Raw genomic sequence first — 12,982 nt, 5'->3', positions numbered from 1 at the left:
AAGGGACAACCTGGTATAATGCTGTGTTACAAAGTTCACACAGAGAGACAGAGTTCATTTAAAGTATACCGTTTAAAAATACAGCTCACATCAAACGTTTAAATCTCAACTTCTGCGATTTCCAAGAGCAATATGAAAACACATGTTTGCAATTAAAGCAATGTGAGATGTGCTATTTGCAGAAAAGGTTCACTACTGCAAACATAATTTCACATCTTTAGAGGAAATTTGGTAGCTAAATATTCATTAAAGAGTGCAACACCTCCTCACTCGGGCCACCCAGTTAAACATCCGCCTGTACAATAGTAGCTTGTTCTCCTTCATACATGTGAGGTGCAGAAAGCCACACACTTTTATACCATGCTTTCAGTCTCCACTGGTAAAGCTCTAAAGCAGATTACTAAGTTAAATAGTTCAGTGGTTCAACTAACATGTTTTGGTCCGTCACTCACAGCTTCCTTCCTTCAAAAGTACCTTTGAAACGTACAGTTTGACGATGACTTCAACACTCAGATGAAACTTTGTTTGAGCTGCAACATGTAGGTCGTTTTCCTCAAGCCAAACCTTGTATTTACAACTTACATAAAGACATAGCTTCCCTGGAACATTTCAGTTTGAATTCAGCTTAAGAGCAAAATCACACAGCAACTCCCTCTACATTTAATACACGCATTTAAGACTGCTACACTGACATCAAGCCAAAATGATTTACTGTTATTATACTTAGGACAACTAAGCAGCTTATATAATGCAAAACACAAATGGGTTGTTTTCTACATGAGTCAGACTCCATACGCTCTAAGCTTAAAAATGGCACCTTTTTTCTCCTTAAGCAATACATCCAAACTAGAGCAGGCGAACACACAAATGAGCAGTCACTTTTGTCCAGGATGAAACTAAACCATTTCTGATCAAGAGTTAAAAATCCAGTATGCTGCATTGGTCTTTTTCACAGAATTACCAACCGGTGCTCCATTACAACAATTGTCAACAAAACAATTTATCTGAGGGGTGCTGCAAGAGGAGGGAAATGCCTCAGAATCAGCACTTACTAGGACGGCAGATCCAACAGATCTCCAGTCTGTTCGCCTGAGATCTGATCAAGAGACTTCCCGGCATCATCTGTATGGCATTTTCTAACTGAGAATTTGTGGGGGAAAAAACATAGCTCACAAGAACAGCTGGCAGTCAGAAGCAGTAGAGCCACCAGACTTAAGTGGAGAGCTGAAACACCCATTAAAAGGGAGTGTATCTCTAGACAACTGCATTCAAGTTAGCTCACCGGGTAAATGAGGTGATCAATCACTTTGTATGTATGTCACAAACAAGCAAAAGAACAAAAGAGTAGGTTAATTACAAGCTTTAATGTAACGTCAAACAAAAATATAAAATTTTAATGAAGATATGCATCATGGTATAAATGAATCTAAGAGATACCATAAATAAATGTGTGTCACTTGTGAATGTTTAGCTTTTAAGTAAGCACGCACTTGAACAGGCCACACTGTTACTGTCACAATTATTCTTCTAGGAGGAGTACAATATAAAATACCACTCCATATTCAAGGCTAAGAAGTGAAAAATAATATTCCCAAAGCTGGAATCATCCAGGAAAAACAAAAAGAGTAGAAAGAAATTTATCAAAAAGGCTACAATAAATGCAATCTGCTATTCAGGACAAATTACACATGGCCTGATCAATATTCCATTTATTATCTTTTAACCCCTGCTGAATCAGCGTTGGCAAACAGAAATGAAGGATCTTTGAGATGCTGTATCCTTGTCCTTCCATAGTCTCTTGCAAACAGTAAAAGAACTTTATAAATTCTCCTTGTAACTAAAGACCAGTGAAGACCTTGAAGCTTCAGCTCCACTTCAGGTCCTAAATCAAGTCTTTTATAAAGTGCATGACTTCACGATACACTCTCGACCTCTCGTTTGTTTTTTTTAACACAGATATCCAGATTCACAGCACTGTATAATGCTGCTTCCTCTCAGGAGAGGTGGAACAGGCTGTGGCCGACCTGTGAGGCGTACATAGCCAGATGTGCAGCGGGGAGAATAGGGCTGCGGCCGTATGAGCAGCCCAGTCCGTAGAGTGCTGCTGATCCAGCCTGCAGGTTGACACTAAGGGGAAAACCGAAGCCTGGGTGGAATACAGCTTTGGGCCCAATGCCAGCTGTTACTTTGAGTTTCTCCAATTCGGCCTCCTGAAGTCTCTTGGCTTTGGCTCGTCTGTTTTGGAACCAGATCTTGACCTGGGTCTCGGACAGCGACAGAGAGGAGGAGAACTCGGCCCGCTCGGCGATGGACAGGTATTGCTTCTGACGAAACTTCCGCTCCAGGGCCAGGAGCTGCGTGGTGGTGAAGGGAGTGCGAGGCTTGCGGTTGGTTTTGTGCTTCCTCAAGGGGCAGATGGCTGGACTGAGCTGTGCTACAGGACATGACAAAAATCAGTTAAATAACTGAATAAGGCCTGAAACAATCAGTCGATTATTCAATTAGTCGACTGACAGAAAATTATTCACACAATTTTGATAATAAATTGATTAAATTTGTCAAGAAAAAATGCTTTCCTGCTTCTAAAAATGTTTGTTTGCTGCTATTTTAAAAATTATCTTTGGCTTCTGGACTGTTGACCTTCACCTGGGGAATTGTGAAGGGCAGACTCAATCTATTCACTATAAAAATAATCAGATTAAAAAATAGATTAAACAAGCAAATAAGGAAAAATGTGAGAGAAAAAGTAATGGATAATGGCCATCTCCTCTTAAAAAGAGCCAACTCTGAACATGGATTTCTACCCCTAGACTTTTCATTTATAAAACATGCTAGATTGGATCCGTTCTGGGGTGATTAAAGCACTCAGATCCGTAAAACGATTACACAAAGCATTATTTAACAGCAAATTCGTATAAATACATCTTTCAAGACATTACCCTGGATCACTTACGGGCTGGTGATGACATCTTAATAGGGCTGGATATCCAAGACGCACAGTCCCCTCGTTCCGACGGCTCTGATTTAATAGACCGTATTTGTTGGGAGAACTCATCCGGACTGTGCGCCTGATCGTCCATGCACGAGTCATCTCCCTCTTCCCTGTCCGTCGCACTCAGCGGCCTCCTGTCCGACATGAGCGCCTCCACGCTGAAAGGCAGGCAGGACACCTGCGCCGTGCGCTTCTTCAGGCGCGGCGGCAGTTCATCCTCGTCTGCTGAAAACTCGTCCCTCCAGTCTCCAGGGGAAGACATGCTCTCTTTCTGTAGGGGGGGCGCAATCGATATCTAATTCCAACCCAGAAAACACATACCTTTTTGTCACGGAGTGCACGCAGCGTCCACGCGTTGAGGAATTCGCACTTGGAGGAAGTTGAGACAAAGTTGATAAAATTGATGTTGGAAAAACTTTTGGGAGGCAACGCCGAACTTTCAGCCAATGATGCGTCCTCATCCCGCGGTTGGGGGAAGACTTGTGATTGGACGCTGTGTTTGGGGCGACCGGATCATTGTGGCGCCACACCCCCAATCAGCTGCAGTGCACGCATGGAGAAGATTGTTTCTTGAAAATAGCCCACAAGGTTTTAACATAATTACTGACAGTAACAGACAGTGTTTTATTCACTGTGCAAACTGTAGACCCTTAGCTGACAATGGACGTGCGGGAAAATCCTGCTTTATGTCCTGAATTAATGCTGTTAGTAAGACTTAATACGAATTTTGGATGAGATTGAAGCCTGGTATTTTGTGGGGAAAAGAACCCTACTAAAATAAGTAAATCCCATCTGCTAAACTCTCCTCCATCCTGCAATTAGGCTGGTGGATTTTCCTGGGCTTGTCTCCGAGCATCAGCAGCTCCAGGATGAAAAGCATCAGTGTGACAGCTGAAGAGCTGTATTTCCACTTAACAAAAGCTGACAGAGCTCCTAATTCATGCCTTAACTCGTAAGGCCTGACTCACCAGTTGTGGAAGTAATCACAATGGTAATCAATAACAATCATGGTGCTTTTAAATTTCAGATATTACAGCAACCACACTCTTAAATGTGAGAGTCAGTCGGGAGATGGATTATGGTTTTAGGCAGGCTTTAAAATGACTGTCATTACATTGTTATTATTAACACCTTGTAATTAGGTCTGTGGAATCCGGTTCTTTTAAGCAGGATTTAACGGTAATGATGGAAAATTGCTACCTTCCTGAGGTGTGTGGCGCCCGCTGCGATTAGTCCCAGTCGGTGGAGACAGAGACGTCTCGTGCCTGTTTGAAGCTCATACCTGTAGAGCTGCAGAGTATTAGGAAATATCATGAGAAGTACAACAGCAGCTCTAGCCTTCCTAAACATGGGCTCTCACTGATGGGATGAGGCAATGCAATGTCCTGAAAACCAGCCAAAAAGGCCATGGATGTTAAAACTGATGATGAACATCAGAAGGTTTAATGTAATTCTGAGTGAGATTTAGTGTTCATTCAGCCAAGAAAAGAGACAGCAGCTGATGGAAAATTAATGTGCTTATTGCATGCTGTGTCCTACACTCTGCTCCGTGTTTCTATATACACTCATCTCTGGCTCCTTGTCCACTGTGTGTGTCTCTCTCATATACAGATGCCCACACATACAAAGGCCACCGGTGAAGTGACTGGAGTTTGCTGTTCAGAGCTCTGTGATCAGCCCTCAGAGGGACGGTGTCCTCTCTGTAATCAGCTAAATTACAGCGGCATCAGGGGCTCGACTCCACACTACATCAACATTATTAGTCTCCATATGAAGCAAAGTGCTCACCCAGCATGAGCTCACTCTCCCGTAAACACATGCAAATCAATTAAGGGGCCTATCTGTTGTTTCAGCGTGCTTCCTAAAGATAGGTTTATGGAGTGCATGGACGGGGGGGTGTGAGTGTGTGCATATGTTTGAAATTTAAACAAACTGAAGAATTTAGGAGACCAAGAATTGTTGGGAACATTTACCCATAGGCTAATATCAACAACGACATTTCTGCAGAATCCGATTAGCTGGGAAAATCTAGTTTAGGGGGTAATGTACAGCAAGGCGATTGGTTAGAAGTGTATAATGGTAGTGGTAAAGTTGGAAAAACAATGAAACTGTAAGTTTTTATTTTTAAAAATCACAATGTATCAAAAAATGAATGGTAAGCATTGCTGACCATATCATGATGTTACATTTTATATTCTTGATAACAAGAAAACAATGTTAAACTTGCTGATCACATACTGTTTAAAATTGCTTTAAATCAGTAATTTGTAATTTACATTGACTACACTGTATCATTACAGAATCCAAATCAGACTCTTATAAAGTCAAAGCAGTTAACGCGGGACATACCCTCATGTGAAGACACGTAAACGCTCTGTGGATCTATGCAGAGAAGGGTTAAAGAGAGAAGTTAAATTCAAGTGTAAGACAGGTGATGAGTTGGTCCAATTTCTTGTCGAGAGGCATGTTAAAATCAGCGGGTTAACAGAATCAGTAATATCAATAGTTTAAATAGTAACACTAGCAGTAGTAGATGCAGTAGTGGTTTGGGCTATTGCAGTTAAAATTACAGTGGTAGCAAAAGCAAGGTTAATAATATGCAGCACAAATGTACATTAGGGCAAGAAGAAGCAGCAGTTTTCACTGCTTCGTGATATTATCATCCATAAAATAGGCGTATTGATGTGTGAGCTTAATTAGCTAGTTTAGTACATCAGCATATAACCAGAGGTAGTCTGATCAACAATTTGAGGCCCTCTATGATCTTCCTCCAGTAACCAGGCCCAAATAGTGCACTGCGGTCCACTGGTCTGTCTCCCATTGTGGGGGAAGAAATACAAGGAAAGTTACAGAAGAGGTGGCGAAACCTGACCATCCAAGCATAGCTTACAGAGTCAGAGTATCTCAGTACGGGGCAGAGCAGCTCCAGACCAGAGGGCTACAGCCCTCAGCTCACATTGATCGCCTCAAACACCAATTAGCACTGCTCTCCGTTCCACCTCTCTTCCCCTGCATTAGTTCTGCTAGCAACAGTGTAGAGTACGCGTACACACACAAATTCACACATAATGGTACAGTCTACAACTGTAAAGTGTTTTGTTTTTGTGAACATCAACACTGTGTTTTTTTTTATAAAGATCCTCACATACTTAGGAGTCTAAATCAGGAAAAAAAGCTTCTTTCAATACCGTTAATCTAGTCTGTATAATCTTCACAGGATGCAGACACTTACAAATCATGCTGAATATTCCTCAATACAAAATCTCAGTTAACAACTTGCTTGTCTTACATTTGAAATAGTCATATAACCTTCCACACAATTTTACAATGTGAAGTTTGAGTCTATTTTAGCCAATAGCGTTGTTTCCAGGACATGCTTCATCATGTTCAAAGCGGAGTCAAACATACTAACTACTGCTACACACAGCAACCCACAGACTTTTTTCACTGTAGCCATCACAAGCCAATCAAGACTGAATCAATATTTCATCTGGAGACAGTCAAAATAAACTACCCATAAAAAAAGAAAGGCACAACCACGGACAACTCCAAGATAACTGATGTTTAATGTCGTTATAAGTATAGGGTAGGACAGATTACAGCTAAAAGCAAAATGAGCTCTTAAGATGTTTTCCTAAATCTAAGGAGAGGAGTTTATTTGGGGTGCATTTTGGCCCGCATGCCTTCAGAGGAGTCCTGTGTTATAAAGCTGACACCCACCACTCCCAGAGCTGTTTATTTACTGGAGTGTGGTGGTTAGGGTGTACTTTCTTGAATTTCAGTCTTCAATGTATGAATGTAGCGCATAACTGTATAACTGTAACAATATAACAGTGAAAAGCATAGGGAAGAAGATTATCATCAGTTGTGCCCCCTGAAGCTAATCTAAATTAAGGTTTAATCAGTGTCACAACTTGTTTGCAGCAAGTCTGTTTATAATATTAAAAAAGCCAAAACAAACGACTCACTAATCCCCTCCCTGACGAAAGCACTGCGGCTACAGTAAATCCCCATCTCACCACAACAAATTACAGGCATATAGTATGTCAAAACTTTTTCAAGTTTGACACACATTTACTGCAAACAGCCAACCACAAATGTATCATTCAAAACTGCTTCCTGAAAAAGACCCGCGGCTTCATGAAGTCACACTTGTGCATCTTCAGCACTCATTAACACCAGGGAAATATTTGTCATCATATGATCGAGATCACAAGGGAGAGAAATATTACACATACAAGTAAGTGTGCTGCTGTGTGGCTATTTAGGCTCAGCGCTGCATAGTTTAAGCAATGAGGAAGTAACAGCAACTTCTGCTAACTGGAATCCTTTACCATGCGCTAATATGCAGCCATTGGTTCTGCTTGAGCCAGTTGATAGAGCGTCTTGCTTAAATCCATTCCAACATGAACATTGTTAGCCATGCAAGTGTACTAAAAACATGTGTGCAGAAAGTAGAGTACATAAAGGAAACTGTGTCCTTAGCTTCCTCTACACGCGAAAGCCACTTGTGCATTCTGTCTCCAACCCCTGTACACACAAGCACAATCAACGTCTGCAGGGAGTGAGAGTGGAGCCTTTCCACATCATGTGTTGTACCTTGATAAAAAAAAAACCTTATCTGTGATCTATAGGCTGATAAGACTTTAGGCAAGGGTAAATTTAGTAGGCAAATCTTTGGCAAATTCTTAATGCATTACCGTCTCTAGTGAATATAGTCTAGAAAGCACTCTGTATGTGAACCTATGTGTTTGTAATCATAAAAAAACACATAAATCACCTTTCAACTACACCTAATCAACTACATGTTCACAATAATTTCGACCAAACTCAGGTCAAAGTGATTCATCATAGAAAACACATTAACCCAGTGTATCTTGTTTCTCTGCAGATGCCACCAGGGCTCAAAGAGACTAAGACTTCACAGCAGTTTGCTCTTGGCTGGCAAAGGGATGCTGCCTGTTGACTCAATTAAGGCTGATGAAACTTTGTGTCAGCGTTTGTTTTTCCTGCACATTTCGTCACCCTGAATTGTGTCTGGCAGAGAAAATAATGAAACGCTCTTAGGAGTTGATATCTATATAAAACACACAAGGCACCGTCATCGCATTACAGTTTAGCAAAATGACATGGTGATAATTCTTTCAGAGATGAAAGGAAGGGATGTGTAAACATGCTGTCAAATGATATACCTTTTTAAATGATGTGGCTGCTTCATACTTGTTGGCTTGGGGTCAACATCAACATAATTTGATTAGAAAGGTGTGCATTTGAAGCATCCCAATTTACCATGTTGGATATTCGGCACGCCACCACTTTGGTCCAGAAATGAAATATATTAACAACTATTGGATGGATTTCTACCAGACATTCATGGTTCCCAGATTATGAACTGGTACGATTTTTGGTGATCCTCTCACCCTTCCTCTAGTGCCACCATCAGTTCAAAATTTAAATTTTTCAATTAATTCAACTAATTTTAGCATACTAAAACTAAGATAGTAAACATTGTACCTACTAAACTTCAGCATGTTAGAATTGTCATTTTGAGCAAGCTGATATTAGCTTTTAGCTTAGTACCACTGTGCCCAAGTACAAATCTGCTTGTGAGGCTGTAGACTCTTAGTCTTGTTATACCAACAGTGAAAACCAACAATTAACATTGTGCTCTTTGTAGTCAAAGTTAACAACTAGCTGGTGAAGATAGTGGAGCATTTAGCAGGTCAAGAGACAGATATTTCCCCCAGAAAGTATCAAGAGCATAGACTGTGAAAAACATGGACGGTGCACATATTCCGTGATGTCATCCGTAGGTTTCTGAAGAGCTGTTGTGAAGCTCAATGTGGGAGCCTCGCCAAATAGAGGTGGATCTGGGGCAAGCTGAACGAAGCCAGGTTGCTGAAACCACCTAGCGGCTGGTTACCTGTGAGGACACCCACCTGGTACTCAAGGCGACTATGTCCTTAAAGCTAGAGTAAGGAATTTATTTGAGAAGCATTTTTTTTAATATTTCCGACAGCAATCAATAATTCTAATGCTCTGACACAAAAATGGAAATAAAATCCAAGTAGCTTTGGTGGGAAGCCTAAAGGGAAGAGGTGAGATTTTTCCAGTTGAAAACTTTAAAAATCTAGCTTTAATTATGCATAAATTTAAGCCTTAGTATCATTTAAACGGGGAAGTTAAAAATAAACCCTCATACAGTTGTCACGAAAGGGGGAAATTAGCTAAAGAGACCAAACTGTTTTTTGTACTAGGCTGTAAACATATTAAAGGTGGCCATATTAACATGGGGGTCTATGGAGCCGGACATTCGAGGAACTGCAGTTTTTGGCACTTCCGAGTTGGCTTCACTTTTCAGTCCTGGAGGTTTCTGCTTGCTCAGGAGTTGGTGGAGACCAAAACAGAGTTAAAAGGGGGAGTGACATTTTAACTTACTGTTGATATGCTGTAACAACATTGTGACATGATAATATGTCAGTGTTGTGTGAACAGCTTGTTGAGCCACCCACAAGAGGCCCAAAAAATTTCAATATTTAGTCTTTATTTCTAAAGACAAGCATTACATCCATGTATCCACTAGACAAAGGTACATCAGTAATCAAAGAAAGGTAAATCTTCATTTATATTGTGTCCTGTCTATTTTGTTCTGTGATCAACTGTTTGCTGAGGATGTGTAGTAGTAGTAGTTCGCCTGTAAGTTATTTTTGCTCTCATCTGACAGGTGGTTGGCACTCTCTTTAAAACTTGTTTAGTGTGCAGTATAACAACACAACTCTCATATCTGCTGACATTACCAAGTTATCTCAATCACGTTATCAGGTTTCTCACATTGACTCATTTCACTCAGGATGTGGTAAACTAGGTGTTAAAACATAATAAAATTGTCTGTCATCATCAGTGGCAGAAGCACAACCAAGCTGCTATCTAGGATGCCAGCATTTGAATAAACCCAACATGCACTCAAACCTCACAGTTTTGCATTTTAGAGCTGCAACAACGAAGGTGACTTTATGTAAATATGAATTCACTGCTAGTCTAGGCCCAAACAATACCTCACACACACCATACTTCATCGCTTTACATAACATTTTTATTTTATATCTCAGTGTGTTTTACTGGTCTATTCTCCAACACTGTTTCTGATGACTACATTATTTTCTGAACAAGTCCTGCACAGGCAAACCAGCTTGTTTCAAACAGCACAACATCCTGGGGCCTCTGTCCATGTAAACAATGCAGCAAACCGCTGGTCAACAGGCTTCGCAGTGTCGTCTGGAGGTACAGTTGCCACAGTCTGCCAGTCTCCTAGTAGACCGCAGCTATGATTAAAAGGCCTGTTTAACTGCTAATCACCACCCCATCAGCTATTTATCCTCAGTGCTGTGAAAACACACTCTATAAACCGCCTGTTTACTGAATCAAAACCACCAGCTCTATTTGCTGCAAAGAACATCAGCCAATGAAATTAAAGATTTGTTTCTGAAACAGAGTCAAAGCATCTTCATTACTCAGTACATCCAAGCTGCTTGAAGTTCTATTATATAAAGATAACTGATAAAGTGCCAAATCATGTTTTTAAATATGTTCAAGCTCAATTAGTTTGAGAGTGTAACTTGTCATTAAACTTGTTTTAAATGATAGGCAGCATGTGTAGGTAAATCATGTTCAATTATAGGGATTCTATGGCGAGGTGGTAATGACAAAAGTAATCACATTAGACAACTCAACAATGTCTTAAATGCAGTAACAATGCCAGTTATCTATACAATAAGCATTGAAAGGCTACAACAAATGTGTTGAAAATATTCAAAGCTGTTGTAAATATTGGTCCTTCACCATCTAACTGCATTCAGTTCTTTACTGGTGTATATTTAAGCACATACTGTACTTGCAGACGCAACACTTCTCTGAACTTTAGTGAGACCTCTGATAAGGCTGCCAAGTTGTATTCGTAAAACAAAAACTGGCCTCTAAACACAGAGGCAATGAGGCTCATCAATCAAAACATTAAGAAACTGCAGAACAATTTAAAGTAAATTGTCCATGGTTTAACATCAATTATTTTACAGTTAAAATAATCACAGCCATATGCTACTCTCAAGAAGATTTACTAACATAAATCCTGGTGATAGATTCATCACTGAAACCATTAGTGAACACATTCTGGTCAATACCATGATTTAATATTATTCATCACTTTTTGTTTATTGATGAAAACCTTAATAACTGATTGAACAATGACAAACAATTTGAAATTATAGCCAATTAACATATGATTTGAAAACAGAGTTTCAAAATCATCATCAGCACTATTCTCTTTTAAAACGTGTACAATAACAGCAGCATATAGGCTTCCAAATTAGGTTAGCTTATAAAACAAACTACCCTCAATATCTTTGTCTCAGGGAAATATTCGTCATTTCACTAAGTAAGTATGTTGCACTACCCACGAGTACAGACATTTGTTAGTTTCCTGATGTTCCTACAAAACAGGGTGGTGAAATTTCTGTCAGCTGTCTACATAAGCCTTGTTTAGTCCGGTTGAACAGAACCGGGGGTGTCCGGTTGAACAGAACCGGGGGTGTTCCACCAACTGTATGACCAATGGTCTACGGCCATTTCCACCACGTGGATTATGTTTACAATATCTGGACAGTTTGATTTTAGCCTTTGTGAAGGCAAACCAGACGGGAAATTGAAACAATGTATCATCCTCGCAGTGGATTGATTCAGGTGTGAACCCACCCTATGAGTACACAATGTTGTGTGACCACTAACTGAAAACTACCAGCAGACACTGATATCAGAGGAGGTGGTGCCCTCTGGTGGAAAATTGAGTTTATCTGCGATAATCTAATGGTAATTCCTGCATCATTGGTGGATGTTGAGAAAGTTTGTGGTGTTATTATCCTGTCAATGTGCACATAATATTTTGTCCACCCATTGTAATTGAGGGGGACAAAAAATTACAGTAGGCTGACAGTCTCAGCCTACAATGAACATTAAGTTTTAATAAGTCAGCATGTGCTGAAAAATCACAGTACTGGACTGCATGTATGAATATCTTACTCATGTATACTGTAACAGTTGAAAATCTTAGTTTGCCTATATTATGAAATTGTAAAATACCAGACTAATTAAAATAAAAATACTTTAGCCCGGCTATATAAATATGTACTCTTTTAATAAAATAACACCGGCAACTTAACATTACATAAGACGATAAGATGTTTCTTTGACGAATACATTTTATGCAGATTGCTTTATGTTCTTACAGCACATTACCAGTACGCACAAATACAGATGAACCACCAAACTGGGCCTTGTAACACTGGTTGTAACACTGGTTTCCAAAACCACCTGCATAAGGAAATAAATGTATCCACTAATAAGAACTTGTGGAGAAACACTGCTATGGTTGTGGGCCATTTCAGTCTGTCTGCTCAGATGGCCTGGCTGAGGGCGTCCCGTCTCTGTCTGATAAGCTGGTTCTCCTCCAGCATCTTGGAGATGGTCCTAAGAACAGCAAACTTGGCCTATCCAGGACAGGAGACACATTCCCAGGAAAAGAAAGAGGGAGTAAAAAAAGTGCTCGGTAGTCTGGTTCATGGCTACAGAGGATATATGGGGAGGGGCAGATTCAGCTCGAGACAGGTTTTGACTATGAATTGTGGTTAAACTTGAAGTGATTGTGGCACACATGGTTAATGTTAATGTCCAAGATGTTGTAATATATACTATAGCCGAAGACATACTGTGAGTAATAATGCTGTTTGTCTTGATGTTTGTTGTCATCATGTTGAACCTATAATCATTTTGAGTTCAACTTGTACTGTGTATTGTTTATACTTCATCCAATGTCGTCCTCTGTTACTCTTCGTCATTGCCCATAATGTATATTTGCCATATGCTCTACCTTTTCCTTAGCATTTATTGCTTTGCTGGTGGGTCTTTGGGAGAAGAAGAAAGCCTCTCCACCAACACAGT

At 40.2% G+C, this 12,982-nt stretch overlaps 1 protein-coding gene across 2 annotated transcripts; it reads right to left on the bottom strand.

Annotated features, from left to right (window-relative positions):
- Window positions 1-424: 424 nt before the first annotated feature.
- Window positions 425-3,459, bottom strand: LOC119889455 (homeobox protein MSX-2-like). 2 transcript variants are annotated; one of them, XM_038700395.1, is made up of 2 exons: window positions 2,954-3,455; window positions 425-2,434 (listed from the first exon to the last, which is right to left on the bottom strand). In XM_038700395.1, exons 1-2 carry the CDS (start codon window positions 3,252-3,254, stop codon window positions 1,995-1,997), a joined length of 741 nt encoding a protein of 246 aa, XP_038556323.1. In that variant the 5' UTR covers window positions 3,255-3,455; the 3' UTR covers window positions 425-1,994. The 2 variants fall into 2 exon arrangements, with proteins under 2 accessions (XP_038556323.1, XP_038556324.1); XM_038700396.1 differs by having other exon boundaries at window positions 1,989-2,429; window positions 2,954-3,459.
- Window positions 3,460-12,982: the final 9,523 nt, after the last annotated feature.

Source organism: Micropterus salmoides, unplaced genomic scaffold (assembly GCF_014851395.1).
Source record: "Micropterus salmoides isolate LMB-PRFRI ecotype aquatic unplaced genomic scaffold, ASM1485139v1 Ms_hic_scaffold_5, whole genome shotgun sequence".
NCBI classification, from domain to species: domain Eukaryota; kingdom Metazoa; phylum Chordata; class Actinopteri; order Centrarchiformes; family Centrarchidae; genus Micropterus; species Micropterus salmoides.
The sequence above is the reverse complement of the archived record's forward strand: the minus strand, read 5'-3'. Positions and strand labels throughout refer to the sequence as shown.

Excerpts from the sequence above, each read along its gene's own strand:
- LOC119889455 (XM_038700395.1), bottom strand. The coding sequence starts at position 3,254 with ATGTCTTCCCCTGGAGACTGGAGGGACGAGTTTTCAGCAGACGAGGAT. Across the intron at positions 2,435-2,953 it reads TAAGATGTCATCACCAGCCC|CACAGCTCAGTCCAGCCATC; the intron begins GTAAGTGATCCA and ends CATGTCCTGTAG.